The 19,278-nt window shown below is 45.5% G+C and overlaps 1 protein-coding gene across 5 annotated transcripts in view; it reads left to right on the top strand.

Moving 5' to 3' along the window:
• Positions 1–19,278, top strand: part of ARMC8 (armadillo repeat containing 8) — a 181,132-nt gene that overhangs the window by 8,318 nt on the left and 153,536 nt on the right. For 4 of the 5 annotated variants that reach the window (XM_084640229.1, XM_084640230.1, XM_084640231.1 and 1 more), the window contains one exon: positions 2,847–2,918. The exons of the other annotated variant lie outside the window; for it this stretch is intronic. In XM_084640229.1, the coding sequence (XP_084496355.1) occupies positions 2,847–2,918 (72 nt within the window). Of the gene's footprint in view, positions 1–2,846; positions 2,919–19,278 lie in introns of those variants that run through there. 5 annotated transcript variants of the gene reach the window in all.

Genomic DNA, 19,278 nt, shown 5'->3' on the forward strand with positions numbered 1-19,278 from the left:
TTTTGGAGAACAGAGCTGCCAGTCTCTAACGAAGCACTGCGCATCTGCATATAACTTGGTCAAATTTGGGTGGATTTTTCATAGGGAAAGGAAAAGCCAGGCACATCTGACACTAATGCAAACCCCACCAAATTTGAAGTCCATGTTCCAAAGCCTGTAGGTGCTAATGCTTCTAAACACACACACATACGTATGTATGTACGTTATGGAAAGTTTTTACCTGAACAGCTTGGCAAAGTTATAAACAATTGAAAAACCGGTTTTTGTAATGGAAAAGTGTTAGACAACAGTAGCTACCAGTTCTGCCTAGAATTTCCTTCTTTTTCCCTGGCTTTTAGGGGGAAAAAATCAGGAAGAGACGAAAACGCTTAATCTTTCTGTTGACCTTGCTTAAATAGTGGTACAGAGAAAAGCAAACACAAACTGACAAGCAAATCCAATTAAAATTGTGTCTGTAAATGTAAAATTCCATGGATTGCACTGCAACTGTAAGATTGGTGGAAATTTTTTAGTGCACCTGGTGCAAATATTGTTTTCTTAACACCTAACTCCTCCTTAGTTGGCATGGTGACTAGCCTTCAGTTAGGAACACACACACGCAAACTTAGTCTTCTAAAGTTTATTTTAATGTGTTTTTTTTTAAAAAAAAAGGCATTTCAGTTGTTTTGCCCTTATCTCAGAGATGGGCAAACTACAGCCCGCGGGCCACATCCGTCCCGTGGGACTGTCTTGCCCGGCTCCTGAGCTTTTGTCCGGGGAGGCTAGCCCCTGGCCCCTCCCCTGCTGTCCCCCCTCCCCCGCAGCATCGCTGCTCTGCCAGCGCTCTGGCCCGCCGCTCCTGCTGGGCAGCGTGGCTGCGAGCTCCTGCCGCTCTGAGCGGCATGGTAAGGGAGCAGGGGTAGGGGGGTCGCATAAAGGGCGGGCAGTCAGGGGACAGGGAGTAGGGGGTGGAGGTTCTGGGGGGGGGCAGTCAGAGGACAGGAAACGGGGCGGGGGGGGGGTTGAAAAGGTGTGGGAGTCCTGAGGGGCCTGTCAGGGATGGGGGTGTGGATGGGGTCGGGACAGGGAGCAGGGGGTGTTGGATAGGGGTCAGGGAAGACAGGGAACGGGGGGAGTTGGATAGGCATGGGAGTCCCAGGGGCCTGTCATGGCACGGGGGGGTCCCGGGCAGGGGCAGTCAGGGGACAAGGAGCGGGGAGGGTTGGATGTGTTGAGGGCTCTAAGGGGGGCAGTCAAGGGGTGGAAAGTGGGAGGGGGCAGATAGGGGGCAGGGGCCAGGCTGTTTGTGGAGGCACAGCCTTCCCTACCCAGCCCTCCATACAGTTTTGCAACCCCAATGTGGCCCTCGGACCAAAAAGTTTGCCAACCCCTGCCTTATCTAAATCCCCCAAAAGGTCCAACATGGAAACACTTTGGCTGTAAAGTGAGACTTTGTTGAAAAAACTGTGAGTGAAAATAGAGGGCCTTAATGGCAGTCTGAACATTGCTTTGGATAGAGAACTTTCTAATAGCGAACACTGAAGATGAGAAACCATTTGAAAAAAATTGGGGTACAGTTTTACTTAATCCGACTCTGAAAGCTTAGAGTTGTGAAATGCATGAACTGAACTTAGAAGTCTTGTGTATCTTGCCTTTCTGCTAGTTCGGAGGGTTTTGAATAGTCAAAAATGAATTTTTTTATGCTTTCTGCATTTGCAAAGTCTAAGATCAATTACATCTTGATACAGTTTGAGAGAAGTTAAGAAATTTGTTCTATTGAGTTGTCTGGAAGCTGGTAATGTAACAGACTGCTGGTCTTCCCTGAAACTCATTGAGAATCATGTGTATAATAAAAGCAACTAATGTAAAAAATCCAAGTGAGTGCTTTGTGGTTTTTAGTATACAACAGTAACTTTCTGCACCATATTAGATTGCAAACTAAGCATTTCAACAGGAGCTTGCCTGGGATGTAGAACTGTTATATTAGACAGCTGCCTCTTGTTTGGAGTAGTCCTGCCTTCTTATCCTAGGTACTATCTAACCTCCACTACCATACGATCTGAACACCTTACAGTCCCTTAATGTATTTATTCTCATAATATTCCTGTGAGGTAGGAAAGTGCTGTTATTTCCACTCTACAGCTGGGGAACCAGAGGCATAGAGGCTGTTGTTTGCAGTGTTGTTGTAGCCGTGTTGATCTCGGGATATGAGAGACACAAGGTGGGTGAGATAATATCTTTTATTGGATCACCTTCTGATGCTGGAAAACCTGGGGTCTTCAAGCTTATCTTTTCCACCAACAGAAGGTGGTCTCACATACAGGTTGTAACCTTCACTAAGGTTAAACGGGAAGCCTGTGGTGGAGCAGGGAGTTAAACCCTTGTCTCCAGCGTCCCAGGCTTGCACCCTAATCACTGGACTATCCTTCCTTCCTCTCCCCTTTGGTAAGAAGTGACTTTTCCCTGCTCCCATCAGAACCGTGCTTCTGATTTCACATTACCAAGGTTTAATGTTTTCCCCACAGCTGACTTATTTTAGATGCTGGATGAAGTAGGTGGGCATGATCAAGTGGTCCATCTGACTTCATCAGTAATGACTTGCTTCCACGTGTGATTCTAACGTAAAGTGGCATGGGTTTTTGCTCATTTGAATGAGCTGGGGCAGAGTGGAAACCTGGAGATCTGGGTTTTGTGGCCAAAGATGTTGGAAAGGTACTGTGTCCTGAAGCAGTGTTCAGCTCTGTAGGTGCAGAATGGAGATCTGAAAGAGTTTGATAGAATCTGTGGAAACAGGGCTCAATTTTATAAAATTTACTTAGTACCTCAGCGTAATTTACCAGGGTTTGTTTTTCTTTCTGGATTTACAGAGATATGAAAAATGCTGTAATTGGAAACAACAAACAAAAAGCGAACTTGATTGTTTTGGGAGCAGTTCCAAGGTATGTCCTCTGCTACTCTTTTTTTCACTAATTCACAATAGGTTGGGAATAAATATCTCTCCATCACAGGCACTGCTTTTGACCTGATTTTGAAAGCTGTAGTTGGCTGATTACTTTCCCTAATGTAATTTTTAGAGACTTGGAATATTTAAGTTCATGTATTACAGAACAGGTGATTGAGTAAATATGCTTATCATTGGAATGTTAAGGAATTAATTAAAGCAACCTTGGCATATTGGTATGAAAACCTACCGGCCTAAGTACAAAATCTAATTTCCAACTTTTATAACATTGATGATAGATAAGTGATTATATTTTACTCCCATGCTGTAGTAAATCAATCTGTGAGAGGGCTAGCAGAATTTTGCAATTTTACATTAAAGGTACCATTCTAAAGCAATAACGTAATAAACACAAAGATAACCTTAGTTTCTGTCCCTTACCCAGTTCACAGAATAACAAAAATAAAGAAATAATTTCCCAGTATCACCAACTTATTGCTTCAGCAAGTGTTAATGCTTCCTGGTTCCACTGGTGCAAATTAATGGGATGCTTCTTTTGTGCTTCTCTGGTACCCAATGAGAAATTGTCATTTTGTGACTCTTCCCTTCCCCTCCACAAGGCTTGGCTGTCATTCAGCCTTTAGCTGCAGCAAGGTGACAGGAGGGGGAATATGTGGAAGAACAGAGTGCACCAATTGTGCTTCATTGTGCAGCCCACTCTTGGTCCCAACTCGGGTCCCGGTCCCGCCTCGTGAGGCAGGTTCTGGTGGCTCATGAAAGAGTGGCTTGCGTTAACAGGTCCTATCTGCTCTTCCCTGGCAGGACAGTAAGCTTGCAGGGTGATGCTAGTCTTCCAGATTCCCCAGGAGTTTACACTGATGAAAAGGCTCTCCAAAATCTGGTGAACTTTCCCTCTTCCTTCCCTCCTTACCAAATGCAAATAGCTTAAAGGAAGACGCTAGCTTCAGGGTTGGTAAAAACCAGGTATTTGCTAGAGTACAGGCATAGTTCAGGGCAGATTCCACCCCCCAAAAAGATGCCCCTGGGGTTCTCTCTGTGGCAGAGCACTCTTCCTCTTGAACCTTCTAACAGGTGTGTATATTCTCCAGTTCTTGAATCTGGCTTTCCTTCAAATTGAGCAGACCTTCCAAGCCTTTGTGTGCCTCTTATCGTCCCATCCTCTGCTGTTGCTGTGCATACAGAGGGTGGGGAGATTCCCCCTTCTTTTGAGCCTGATACTGAAATTCCAGAGTCTGTATCCCAAATTCCAGAGTCTGCCAAGATCTTCAATGTCATGAAAATATGTTGTGAGGATCCTAAAGAGTCAGCCTGTAACTAGAAAAAGATTCTCCATTTATCTTGATAAAACCTATAGGGAAAAGACCTTGCCTGTCTTCATTTTGTACCCCTGGGGGCATTTTGCGCTAAAAAATTAAAAATTCTGCACACTATATTTTAAAATTCTGCAAATTTTATTTGTCAAAATAACACTACATAATCATGCCAGTTCCAAGTATTTGGTAATTTATTTCAAAATACCTGTCAGCAAGTATGTCTGTAACAATACACACACACACACTCTCGCTCCCCGCCCCCCCCGGAGTACAGAGTTAAAGAAACCCCTATGACAACCTAGTTCCTCTTTCTCTGTCCCTTTCCACGCCACCAGAGCCCAATCGGGGGGCCAGACACCCACAGCTACTCCCCCTAAGAGCCCAGCCACGGAGCTCCTCACCCAGACAATACACCCAACCCACCTCCCCTACAGAGCCCAGTCGTGGGGGCCCCCCCTTTGCCCAGACACCTGCCCCCTCTCCTCCCCAGAGCCCAGCCGTGGCCCCCCAAGCCCAGACACCTACCCCCATGCACCCCAGAGCTCAGGGATCCAGAGGGAGAAACAGCCTGATGCTTGGTCCCTGGCTTGCATGGAGTTTCCTGCGTGTCTCTATCTCCTTCCCTCAGGGGAAGCTGGGAACTGCAGCTGCCAGGAACCCTCTAGTTCCCTCCCCCGCTCCCCAGGAGTGTCTTCTATGTGTGAGCTGGGCTCTGCCGGGTCCAGAGCCCCTAGTGGCAGCCAGCAGCACTGCAGCCAATTTCTGTGGGGGAAACCAAATTCTGCATGCACAACATTCATTTCTGCGAAATTTTGCATTGCGCTGTGGTGCAGAATTCCTCAAGAGTAATTTTGGTAAAGATCATGCTGGGAAGTATCCTATATTAAGGATTTTAGGACCATGTTTATTAATAAATATAAGTTGGACTGGAAGACCCAGGAAGATTTTTCTCCCTGGCTGGATTGTTCAATGACAGCGTCTCCCAAATAATCCTCTGTCCCTTTAGAGGCTGATATAATCACCCCAGGGCCTCTTTGACAGAGATAAATCAGATCACAGAATAGTACTTGAAAGACTCCTTTTGCTTCCTATAATGTGGTAGTGAAATTTAAGTTTAAAAAAAAAAAAGGAATGAATGAATTCCAAATCAAAGTCCCCAGTGAACCTTTACAGTCCAGTTCCTTTTGGAAATCCAGCAAGCACGCCAGACCTTCCCAGACTAGGGTTCAGAATAAGCATCCCCTTGATGTCAGTTCACTCTGTTCAGTAGGATAAATTAAGGAGTTGATTTCAACACCACCTCTTTCCCGCCCCCCCCCCCAAAAAAAAAGAAAGAAAAGAAAAATTGGACTGCATTTACTCAGGGTAAATTGATTCTCTCCATAGTGACATGGGGGGTATATTACAGAATTCTTCTCTCCCTCCCCAAGTGGATAGCCAGATCGAAGAATTCTGTAACGCCCCCGCCATGTCACTAAGGAGAGAATCAGTTTGCCCTGAGTATATATAAATAAAATCTCCCCAGCCTCTTCTTTCCTCAATGTAATTATTTTCTGTCCCTTTCTCTGTGCTTCCCTCAGCATTCTTTTGGCAAGTTTTCATTTTGTCTTCTTGACAAAGGAGCCACTTACTAATTTTCCCATCCTGATTATTTCTTAGGAGCATCCTTAACTTTTTTCCATTTCTCAAAAAACAAGGGGGACACTCATCTAAAACTACAAAACTAGTTAGTTCATTAGTCCGTTGTCAAAAATTAAAATGGAATCCCATGTCCTCCCTGTCAGCCCTCAGACCAAGGGTTTTTCTGGTGAATATAGATGTGCAAAGTACTTTTCTTCACATCTGTATACCATCAAAAGTTCCAGCATTTTTCAATAGGATGACCTAATTTCCAATAAGTTTTTACCTTTCAGCTTTGCAGCCATCACAAAAACTTTCATAAAAATGATGTGGTTGCACTTTTCTCAAGAGAGGGAATCTTAATGTAATCCCATATTTCAGCTACCTAGTAACAGATCCTTTCTAAGAAACACTATGGGAGGTGACCAGATACAAACAACTTTTTAAAAAGGAGTACTTGTGGCACCTTAGAGACTAACAGATTTATTTGAGCATAAGCTTTCGTGAGCTACAGCTCACTTCATCGGATGCTCATCCGATGAAGTGAGCTGTAGCTCACGAAAGCTTATGCTCAAATAAATTTGTTAGTCTCTAAGGTGCTACAAGTACTCCTTTTCTTTTTGCGAATACAGACTAACAGGGCTGTTACTCTGGAACAACTTTTAGTCTCTGGGTTTGATCAATGCAACAAAGATTTTTGATGCCTCAACATCTGTCTTGCTTTGAAGCACTTGCAGAAATTTTAAAAACTGTTACTCCCATTGCTTGACAGGGTGGAGTAGCTGGAATAGCTCAGTAATTTTGTGCATGTCTAGGAAATGGTCAAGGTGAGATCACTTGCCTCTCTACTGGGCCTTGTTATATCTTGTCAAGGTTCCCCCACTCCTCTCCTTCCCCAGTCCAGTTACACCTCAAATCCTTAGAGCAGTTTTTACTCTGTGTTTACTATGTGTTTTGGGATACAGTTGGAGATGCTGGTGCATTTGTAGTCTCAGTGAGGAGATGCTCCAAACAGTGGGTTGGCCAGATATGAATGGGATGCCCCTACAAAATCTTCTTGGGATGTATCTGACCATAGATGATAGTTTTATATGATGTGGGGAAAGGGCTTAGTTTGAAAACTACACAAGGTGTCTGGTACCTAATGAAAAGAAATTTATATGTTACTATTGTGGAACAGACCCATGTTGGCTTTCAGAAACAAATCTTAGTTACCATCTTCTGCTACTGCTGTGCGGTCTGTCTTCAGCCTGTGTGAACTGCCCTTGCCTAAACAAAGCAGAAAAACCATGCTTCTTGGTGGAAAGAAACCTTAAAGTTCAAGTGGTTGCTCATGTGCATTCTAATAGGTGTGTGCGCAGGCCGTGTGCATGATCGTTGGAAGGTTTTTCCCCTAGCGGTACCCGTTAGGTCGGCTGTGGAGACCGCTGGAGTGGCACCTTTATGGCAGTGTATATAGATCCCTGCCGACCTGCTGGCTGCTCAGTTCCTTCTTGCTGCCAGTGACGGTCTTTGGAACAGCTCACTCTCTTGCATTCGCAAGTGCCTACCTAGTGGTTCCCTTTTCTTCGTTGTACATAGTTGTTAGTTCGTTATATAGTAGTTTGTAGTTAGTTGGACTTACTTTGTGGGGCTTCTCCCTACCCTAGTTTCCCCAGGCACTGGGGCATGCCTCCGTCACAGGGGTTTAAGGTGTGTGAGAGGCATGTGAAACCTATGCCCACAGGCGATCCGCACACTGCCTGTCTCAAGTGTATAGGAGAGGGCCATCAGACAGATAAGTGCCCAATTTGCAGGCGCTTTAGACCCAGGACTAAGAGAGAATGGGACTATTGTTTGAAGCTATTCCTGATGGAGTCAGCCCTCCACCCACAGCTGGCACCGGAAGCAGCACCGGCATCATTGGTGCACAGCACCCCAGCCTCAGTGTGGGATGTCCCGGCACCAAAGAAGGACTCTTCTAAGGAGCACCAGCTCCGCTCCCCAACTCGTAAGGCCAGTGCTACCAGGCGGCACCGATCAGAGTCCCCAGTGTCACATAAGAAAAAGAAGGCAGACGGGTCGTTCCCCTGTCAAGAAGGTGCAAGGGGACTCCAGCGGGGTGCGTCCTCTGGTGGGACACCCACGGTCTGGGCCTCAAGACCCTGCACCATTGATTCCGGCCCCAACTTTTCAGGCCTGTCAAGTCTGGTACTGGTGAACTTCTCGACTCGGGAGGATTTGGAGGAAGAACTCGACCTTCCCTCCATGCCGGATACCTACGAGGCAGCACGGGACCTCATTGCCACAGCAGTGGAGTCCCCAGCACTGCAAGTCCAGGCATCAGCGGCGGTGGCGGCATCAGCTGCAGCGTCTATCCAGGCTGGCATTGGTGGCATCTGCAGCCTGCGCCCTCCCCTCCCCCCCAGCAATGTCGCTGGCTCGCCGGACCCCGCATGTGACAGTCATGGGAGGCTCCGAGGTACCTGACCCAGCCTCCAGAGAGCCAGAAAAACAGGAAGACCCTATGCCACGGGCTGCTGCTCTTCCTAGCCAGATGAGGTGGTGGAGGGCATCACCACCACCCTACCAGCGAGGAACACCAGGACCTTCTTAGGAGGGTGGCCCTAAACCTCAGCCTCCAGGCAGAGGAGGTCATGGAGGAGTCTGACATGATGCTGGATATCCTTGCCCTGGAGGGTCCTTCTAGGGTGGCTTTGCTCCTAATAAGAACAATCCAAAACACCACTAAGGTGCTCCGGCAGACTCTGGCCTCTATACCACCCACTGCTAAAGAGGTGGAAAGACGCTATTTTGTGCTGCAGAAAGGATACACACACCTTTTCACAAAGAGAAGCAAGGACAGCCAGGTCCCGTGCCTAAGTCCTGGGATGCTAAGAAGCTGGACCTTTTTGGCCGAAAGATCTTCTCGACTGGGGGCTCCAGCTTTGAGTGGCCAAACAGCAAGCAGTACTCAGCCACTATGCTTTCAACTCCTGGAGCTCATTGGCAAAGTTCCAGGAGTTGCTTCCGGCTGACTTGTGCAAGGAGTTTAGCACGCTCCTTGAGGAGGGCAGGGTGGTCTCCAGAACCTCCCTCCAGGCCGTGTTAGTTGCGGCGGACTTGGCGGCTCGGACCATGGCCACCACTATTACAATGAGACGCAGTGTGTGGCTCCAGGTGTCGGAGATACCACCTGAGGTCCAGAACACAATTCAGGACTTTCCCTTTGACTGTGCAGGCCTGTTTGCCCAAAATACGGACTCTTGCGTGCACAGCCTTAAGGACTTGTGGGATCTTGAAGTCTTTCGGGATCCACACCCCTGCACCTCAAAGAAAGCCTTTTAAGCTTCAGCCCCCATTCCACTTCTGCTCTGGGCTTCCTAGGCAAGACTCGTCAAGGAGACGGGGCAGAAATAATAGGAGGTGCCTGCCACAGTCCTCCTCAGGCCAAGGCCAGGGTTTGGCCAAACAGCCCCTTGGCCCGAAGCCAAACTTTTGAAGATGCGCCCGAGGACGGAGCATCAGTTTCAGTCTTGGATCCTTAGCGCCCCCCCCCTTGTGAATCGACTCTCTGACTTCTACTGGGCTTGGTCCCAGATCATGTCAGATCGCTGGGTCCTCAGCCTGATAGGGGTGGGATATTCTATCCAATTCTGTTCCCTCCCACTCCCCTTCCCCATCCCTCTTCAGGGACTCTTCTCACAAACAACTCCTCTTGCAGGAGGTGCAATCGCTCCTCGCTCTGGGGCAATAGAGGAGGTTCCTCAGGAGTTCTGGGGCAAGGGGTTCTTCTACTGCTATTTCCTCATCCCCAAGGCCAAGGGTGGGCTCCAGCCTATCCTGGATCTGCGAGACCTCAACACATTAATAAGGAAAGTGAAGTTTTGCACGATCTCTCTGGCCGCCATCATTCCTTCCCTGGATCCAGGGGAATGGTAAGCCAACCTCAATTTGAAAGATGCATACTTCCATATATCCCTCATCCCAGCCAACAGAGAATTCCTGAGATTCGTGGTCAGTGGCCAGCACTACCCATTCAGGGTGTTCCTGTTTGGGCTCTCAGCAGCCCTCCGAGTATTCACCAAGTGTATGGTGGTTGTGGCAGCCTTCCTCCCCAAACGTCAGGTGCAAGTGTTCCCATACCTGGGTGACTGGCTCATCAAGGTCGAGTCGCAAGTATGGGCCGGAGAGCATGTGTCTCTGGCCTGGGCCACGTTCCGCAGGCTGGGCCTCGTACTGAATGTGCCCAAATCTACACTGGCTCCGACAAGGAGAATAGAATTCATAGGAGCTCTGTTGGACTCCATGCAGGCCAGGGTGTTCCTGCCCAAGCTGCCGCTTCCAAGCACTCTTGGTCATTATCACTGATTTTCCAGAACCACGGCCAGAAATTGCATGAAACTATTGGAGCATATGGCAGCCTGCACATACGTGGTTCAGCATGCCAGGTTATGCCTTCAGCCCCTCCAGGTGTGGTTGGCATGGGTGCACAGGCCGGGCAGGGACTGACTGGATGTGATAGTTACCCTCCCCCGTTGCATCCTCGAGTCTCTTCTCTGGTGGCTGCAACCACAAGTTGTCTGTGCGGGAGTACCCTTTACCAAACCCCAACCTACCCTATCCCTAGTTACAAACGCCTCGGCACTCTGTTGGGGAGTGCACCTGGGCAATATCAGAACCCAAGGCCTATGGTCCCACACGGAACTATCGCTGCATATCAACGTAAGGGAGCTGAGGGTGGTTTGTCTGGCATGCCAAGCGTTCCAGGCCCACCTGCAGGGCACAGGTAGGTCGGTGCAGATGGACGACACCACAGCGATGTTCTATATAAACAAACAAGGTGGTGCTTGCTCCTCTCCCCTGTGCCAGGAAGCCCTCGGGCTGTGGGATTTTTGAATTGCCCACTTGATACACCTTCCGGGAACGCAAAACGAGCTAGCCAATCGCCTTGGCTGCTCATTTCATGGTCACGAAGGGTCCCTCAGGCCAGACATTGTACATTCGATTTTCCAGAGGTGGGGCTCTCCCGACATAGATCTGTTTGCGCAGCAACAGGAAGTGCCAGCGGTTCTGCTCTTTCCTGAACCACAGTCCAGGATTCATCGCGGATGCCTTTCATCTTTCATGGACGAGTCACCTGCTGTACGTGTTTCCGCCCTTCCCTCTCATGTACAAAAGCCTCTTCAAGACTCACCGGGATGGGGCTTCCTTGATCCTCATAGCGTCAGCATGGCCCGGCAGCACTGGTTCACAGTGTTGTTGAACCTCTCAGTGGACAGACCACTAGCCCTTCCCGTGTGCCTGACCCTTATCACACAGGACCATGGCCATCTGCAACACCTCAGTCTGGAGTCCCTCCACCTCATGGCATGGATACTCCATGGCTGAACCCTCTTGAGCTTCAGTGTTTGGACCCAGTGAGAGAGGTCCTGCTGGGAAGTAGGGAACCCTCCACTCACGCCACGTACCTGAAAAATGCTTCCACTTTGCCCATCTGGTCTCTGCAGAGGGGAACCAAACCACGGCTAGCCCCAATTGCCCTTATTTTGGACTACCTGTTATACCTCAAGCAGCAGGGGTTGGCATATCATCTCTCAGGGTACACCTGGCTGCCATTTCGGCCATTCACCTGGGGGCAGCAGGTAGGTCAGTTTTTGGTAATCCCATGGTGGGCCGGTTTCTCAAGGGCTTGGGCAGACTTTATCCCTAGGTACAATGGCCCGTTCCCCAGTGGGACCTCAACCTGGTCCTGTCTGCACTCATGGGGCCCCCTTTCGAGCCCATGGCAACCTGCCCTCTGTCCTACCTTTCCTAGAAGGTAGCCTTTCTGGTGGCCATAACCTCGGCCAGAAGGGTATCTGAGCTCAGAGTGCTGACTTCTGAGCCCCCCATATGGTCTTTTTCAAGACAAGGTGAAGCTATGCCCTCACCCTGCATTTCTGCCAAAGGTAGTCTCACAGTTTCATGTGAACCAATACATATTTTTACCTGTGTTCTTCCCTAAGCCCCATGCCAGTATCAGAGAATGCATGTTCCATTCCCTGGACGTTAGGCGTGCCCTAGCATTCTGCATTGAGCGCACAAAGCCATTTCGTAAGTCGCTACAGCTCCTTATTGCAATCGCAGAAAGGATGAGGGCTCCAGATCTCGTCCCAGCGCATTTCATCATGGATCAAGTCCTGCATCATGACTTGCTACAACCTGGCTAAAATTCCAGCCCCTCCGCTTATGGCACACTCCACAAGAGCGCAGGCATCGTCCATAGCATTCCTGGCACAGGTCCCTGTCCAGGACATATGGAAGGCAGCAACATGGTCTTCCATCCACACCTTCACGTCACACTACGTTATTACCCACAGGCAAGGGATGATGCAGCCTTTGGCAGGGCAGTCCTGCACTCAGCAACCAGGTGATCTCCGACCCCTCCCCCAGGGAAACTGCTTGGAAGTCACCTATTGGAATGCACAAGAGCAATCACTCGAAGAAGAAAAAACGATTACCTACCTCTCATAACTGTTCTTCGAGATGCGTTGCTCATGTCCATTCCAAATCCCGCCTGCCTCCCCTCTGTTGGAGTATTCCAGCAAGAAGGAACTGAGCAGGCGGTGAGTCGGCAGGGACCTATATACACCGCCATAAAGGCGCCACTCCAGGGGTCTCCACAGCTGACCTGACGGGTACTGCTAGGGGAAAAACCTTCCAACGATCGTACATGTGGTGCACACACACCGCTATTGGATTGAACATGAGCAACACATTTAGAAGAACAACAGTTATGAGAAGGTAGGTAACCGTTTTTCCCTCCAGCTCCCCTTGTAGTAATAAAGGAAAACACTGAGGAAACTAGCTGAGATAAATCCATCTAGGTGAATGGGCTCTTAAGAGGAACACCTTTCAGCTGTTCACCACAAGAAACAACAGAAAGATGGATAAGTTTAATAACGTATATGGAGACCATGAAATGATCATGGAAGGTGCTGGCTTGATTCCTGGAAGTTAGGTTGCCATTTGTGTTCACTTCTTGACATTTAATCTGTGGAGAATGCTAAGAAAAATAAGATCAGTCATCTTAGTAGTAATTGGAAAACCTTATCCATGAGCTGGGCCCCATTGCACTAAGCACTGTACAATCACTGTGCCCCAAGACGTACAAGAGGAGAAAAAATCCTACAGGTGTGTGGATTTTGCCCACCACAAAACCAGGGGGTCACGATTTCCTTTCCTCTGCTGAAGGATATGTTGACCTAAGCCCCTTCCCCATATACTGAGAAGGCTTCTTTTTCTATTGGACCTGATTTGTGAGAGAAACATGTTGAGACTTGATTTAGGAAAGTTATTAAAACGTTCTTGTTGCCTAGAAAGAGGGGTACTTCAATAATATGAACAGGGTTTGGATCATTTTCTCCCAATGGCATGCTTATAGAAAAGCTTTGCCTAAAGGAGTTGTACTTTCCTACTGTCATTAGGTTTTCCTTTTTAAAATTTCTTTTTGCACCCAGATTAAATGTCTAAAGAGATTAAGGAAGGATATAGAGAGTTCTGGTGTGCTCTTGCACCTAGTGTTCCATCTTTGAGGAAATATGTGTACCTCTAGGTTCCATGTACCTCCCTGGAGCCTTATTGTAGTACTTATAGTTCTTTGTCACTCTCCTCTCTTCCCACTCACCCTACTTTCTTGGAAGATAGCATTTTTGTGGTTGAGACCTTGGCCAAGAAGTAGAGGCAGCTGACCATGCATTCTTGTGTATCTTCTCGTGATTTTTTATTTGGTTAAAGTAGTGATGACCATATGCTACAACTTCCTTTCCAAAGTCTTCTCTCCCTTTCACCATAGTTGTAATCAGAACCATCTGCCCTATGAGGTACATTAGAGTGAAATCATGTGGCAGAGTCCACAGATTGAGGTGATGCTGCCTCTGAACCCACCACTATTTTAAACCACTTTAAGATTGGCAGGCTATGAAGGGACCAAAGAGTCCCTTAAGAAGTGAGCCAGAGGGATTGAGGGTAGCAGGATGATCATGGCTGTCGGAGTTCTTGGGTCATTCAGTTTCATTGCCCACCTCTGTTCTGACCCTTTAACCGAACTTACAATTAAGATGTGAAGGAGCATATTATTTCTCATTGGTCCCTCCATATCCCCTAGTCTGCTGCCCTGCAAGCTACCTACCAGCCACATGTCATGCCCCCAAATTTGTTGCCTCAGAACAGGAGACCCATATTGGAAGCACTTTGAATGCAGTGGCAAGCTGGGTGTGAGTTCTTTGGCAAGGACCCTAAGTTCTGTGGTACATTGATAACTGCATTGTAGAAGTTTTTGCGAGAGTGTGTAGGGGGAAGCTTTTTTGACAGCTGGGTAGTGGACAAGTGGTACTCTTGGTACCCAGGAAAATGTGGGAGTTGGACTTGTTTTTTGGAATCCAGGAGGCAGATGAGGCTTTCAGTGCTAGTGATGCATATCTCTTTACCTTCTTCTGTTGGGCAGGGATGGAGGGGACATTACATTATGGGGTCCAGGTTATCTGAATGCATTTTCCCCATTCCAGCAGTTTAGCAGCATCTAAATGCCCTTCCCTATGCCACTATCTCCAAGAATAGGTAAGCACAATAACTTGATTCTGCTAGTGTAATCAGCAGGGAAAGTTGTTTTTTAAAATAAATAAATAAATATATAAAATATTTAAAAAGTCACCAACCTTCCGAGCTAATGCCTCATTGAATAGTTCACACTCTAATCTGAGCTACTGCACACTCAGACAACTATCACTACATCATCCCAAACCTAAGACAGAGAAGTTAGTTACAATCTCAAATTTATTCAGCCAGAAGCTTTAACCAAACACTAAATATCAATTTTTATTCATTTGATGGCCTTTTAGCCTTCAGCTGATTGATTTTTAGGTGTTAGATGGATTTGCTCTTATAGAGAAACTCATATCATGGTGATGTGTGGAGTAAAGGGAAATCCTACAAAATGCAGATGTAGCCCAGTCAAAAGTCACTAGAAAATAATATTGAGAGTCTAATGTCTTTTTTTAAACTTGGCTATCAACGCAATTTTCAGACTTCATGGAAGATACTCTGCTGCTCATGTGAGATGCGTGACAGTGGAAAATGTCTATGTCCATAAAGAATTCCTATTGCTAGATTGCTCTGTAAAATGCAACGTGAGGAGATACAAAACTTTGCTCCTTTATCTAACAAGGAATGCTGATATTAAAGATGACTTGTTTTGAATTACTTCTCAGCTTGCAGGTAACTGACCTGAATCTTGGCTGAAGTTATATTAACATCCCTGGAGTGAAATACTTCAGAGAGGCAATCGGAACATCTCTTTGGGAAATATCTTAGAAATACATAAAGAGAGCTAGTTTTATTACTCACCTGCTGGCAGAGCTATAGTTGATCAAGAGCTTCTGTATATCAGACCTTGATCATGGGAGCCCTTGTATTCTTTGACCGATAGACTTGAAATCTGGGATAGCTGATGACATCAGGCAGGAAATAAAGACTGCTTTCGAAGTTTTGGGAACCAAGACAGCTCAAATAAGTGAGGAACCTCAGTTTAGTGATCAGCAGTGAATATAGGCTGCTCAAATGGCATGCAAGCTATTCTGGATCTCAGATGATCCTGCTCTCTAGTATTCGTAGACATTTTCAAATTTTACTGTTTAAGTCCCAAAAGTTGATGGCAACATCAAGCTCTTGCCGATGACTTTGTGGCAATTTTGAACTATTTTTAGAGGTGTATAGATATCTTGTATGCTGGATTGCTAGTGAGACCAAAGCACTTAAGACAATTACATTTGCCTGTCACTCATTTAAAGTATATTGCAGTATACCTTCAGGATGGCCACTTTGAAGAAGTAAATGTTTCTGGATCTTCAGAGACAAAGCTACAGGAAAAGCAGAACTAATTTTTGAAGCTGACATAGTCACTATTATAATATTCACTAAGGTTCACTAACCAACATTCATTTAATTTCAATGCCTTTTACTTCACACAGTCACCTAGTAACTTTTGTTTAATGCACATTTTGGAAGTGTACAAGTTGTCAATTAGTTAGACATCTTTGCATAGGTACTGAATGAGGAGGAAAAATTGTGTACCCTGCACCATTCATTGCCTCTGAAATTACAAAATCCACAACAGATGCCAAGGTACAAGTATGCTCAACATAGCTTTTAACCATCAGGCCACCTACTTTTCAGGATATATAGCTCATGGTAGAAAGCTATTCTCATTCCTTTATAGGCCTGTAGTGGTAGAATGTGTATTTCACAACGAACTTAATAAAAAAAACCCCTTGTGTAGCAAATCATACTTCGGCTTGATGAAGAAACAAGTAATTGGTTCAAGTGTAGCTTCTTTCCAGCCCCATTGGGCTGTTTTCTGTTGGCTTGCAATGAAACCAGGAACAAAAATTTTTTTTGTGAATGTAATCAAAGTGAACACTCAACAATTGGAAGTGCTTAGTGGATGGCTAGATTAGTGATATAAAAATATCAAGTGGAAAAGTTGATAGCAATATATATAAATAGAAGTTAAATTCAGACAAATAAGGGAATCTGAAAGTAACCATGAAAAATCCCTGGCCAGTAGAATTAAGGACAATAAAAAGGAATTTTTTAAATTTATCAGGAATCCAAACAGTGACTTAGATCAGTTGTTAGGTGAATATGGTAAAATTGTCATCAATAATGTAGCCAAGGCAGAAATGTTGAACTGATACCTCTGTTTTGTATGTGGAAAGAAGCTAGATGATGTTTTAGTGTATAATGATGGTGAAGTACTTTAAATTTAAACAGTGACTGAGGAGGAAGTAAAACTGCATCTGCTAAACTTAAACATTTTTAAAATAAGCAGGTATGGATGACTTGCACCCAAGAGTTTTTAAAAGAACTGGTCAAATAGCTCTGTGACCCACTGATAACTTTTAATAAATCTTGAAACACTAGGGAAGTTGTGCTAATATTTTTAAAAAGGGTAATTGGGATGACCTGGGTAATTAGATCTGTTTGCAAGACATTGTTCCTGGGCCATATAACTGAATGGCTGGTATAGGACTGAATAAAGAATAGTACAATAATAATGACAATCAACTTGAAGTTATGGAAAATAGGTCTTGTCAAAAGAACTTGATATTGTTTTAGATTATAAGTTTGACTGATAATGAAAACTGACTTGGACTTCTGAAGTGCATTTGACTTAGTGCTGCATGGTACTCAGCTTAAAAATTAGCACTGTATAAAATCAGTGTGAACATTAAATGGATTAAAAGTGCACTGATTTAAAAATATAGTTAATATAGAAGTACCATATAATTGAGATGTTTTTCTAGTGGGATGTCCACAGGTATTGGTTCTTGGCACACTGTTATTGACTTTTATCCATGATTTGGAAGAAAAATATAATTGCTGATTGTCTGTAGAAGAATGAGATTGCTAGGGTGGTATCAGTGAGGACAGGTCATTGATACCAAGTGATGGAAATCACTTTAAACGGGGCACAGTCAAACATGCATGTTAATACCACCAAATGTAAGGTCATGCATCTAGGAAAAAAGTTACTCCTGGGGGAATTCTGCCCTAGTGCACAATGTAGAATTTTTCAGAAATTAGTGTGTGCAGAATTTACTTCCCCAACAGAAATGGGCTGCAGTGCTGCTAGCCACTACTTGGGGCCATTGGACTTGGCAGAGCCCAGCTTTCACAGAGAAGACACTACTTGGAGAAGGAAGAGGGAGCTAGAGGGTTCCTGGCAGCTGGAGATCCCAGCATGCCCTGAGGGAAGGAGAGGATGGCATGCAGGAAACTCCATGTAAGCATGGGACCGAGCATCAGACTGTTTCTCCCTCTGGGTCCCTGGGCTCGGGGTGGGGGAGGGGGATGGGTGTCTGGGCAAAGGGGGGCCCATAGCTGGCCTGGGAGGTGGGTATCTGGGCTGGAGGGGGCATGGTTGGGCTCTGGGGAGGAGGGAGTTCGGGTGTATTGGCTGGGGGGAGCAACTGAAGGGGGGCTTTGGCGGGGGGAAAGCGTTGTGGGTGTCTGGCCCCCTGCCTGGGCTCTGTGGGGAGGGGAAGTGGGCAGAAAAACAAAAACTGGGTTGTCATAGGGGTTTGTTTAATCCCTATTCCCTGGGGAATTTTTTGTGTGTGTATTGTTACAGGCATACTTGCTGACAGATATTTTGAAATAAATTACCAAAATAATTGAAACTGGCTTGATTATGTAGAATTATGTAGATTTGCAGAATTTTAAAATATTGTGTGCAAAACTTTTAATTTTTTGGTGCAGAATTCCCCCAGGAGTAAAAAGTTTAGTTCATACTTTCAGTATCCTGAACATGATCTTCCAGTATGATGCTATGGCTAAAAAGGCTGATATGGTACTTGAGTATATAAGCAGAAGAAGATCAAATTAGAGTAGGAAGGTGATATTCCCTTTGTAATATGGCTTTGATGAGAGCATTAGAGGAATACTGTGTTCCATTGTAGCGGTCATATTTCAGAAAGAATGAAGGAAAATTGGAGCAGGTTCAGAGAAGAACTGTAAGAATAACTTTACATCTGGAAAAAATTCTATAATCAAATTAAGGGAGCTCAATTCATTTAGTTTATTAAAGAGATAAGAGGTGACTTGAACAGAGACCATATTTTGCTGTCACAGAAGATATTTTAATTGTTTACTAGCTGCTAATTGAATAACAAGGGCTAATGATTGGAGGTTAAAATCAGCTAAAATCAAACTGGAAATAAGATACACTTCTAAAAGTGATGGTAATTAACCACTGAACAGCTTACTGAGGAATGTGGTGAATTCTCCATCAACGGAAGTCCTTAAATCAAGACTGGATGTGTTTCTAAAGATATGCTTTATGCCCAACTAGCTTCCTATTGGCTACAGTATGCAGTTCAGGATGCTGATTATGATCTGTGTTGTCTGGGTCCTGGCTGCCAAAGGGACTATCTTTTTCCCTGTTTACTATCCTGATGACTAACATCAGCTAAGGTGCTTCATTTATCATCTAGATTTGAATTAAAATAGTCAGGATGTTCTCAGTCGAATCTTAGATGCTGGAATTTGCCAGAGCTGAGCTTGCGGAAGGAGTTGCTTGGGGACGATATGTTAAAGGATGGTTTGGAATGTTAGTATTTGTCCTTATTGGTGAATTATTGCTTATTTTAGACATGGTTGTGGAATTTGTGTTGATGTAAATGTTTGAGATATAGACATGTGTTTTTCCTAATGAAATGGAATTTAGCTTTGGGATAAATGCTACAAATTATATATGCTGATACTTGGTTTTTGCTACAGACGTAACTGATAAATCTAATTTCTCCTGACAAAAATATTTTAGATGCCCTGTGCAATGTAGATCTTAAATGTGGCAGCAGAATTAATGCAACATTTTAGAATATT

This window comes from Lepidochelys olivacea (assembly GCF_965140295.1).
Source record: "Lepidochelys olivacea isolate rLepOli2 genome assembly, chromosome: 9".
In the NCBI taxonomy this organism is placed as follows: domain Eukaryota; kingdom Metazoa; phylum Chordata; order Testudines; family Cheloniidae; genus Lepidochelys; species Lepidochelys olivacea.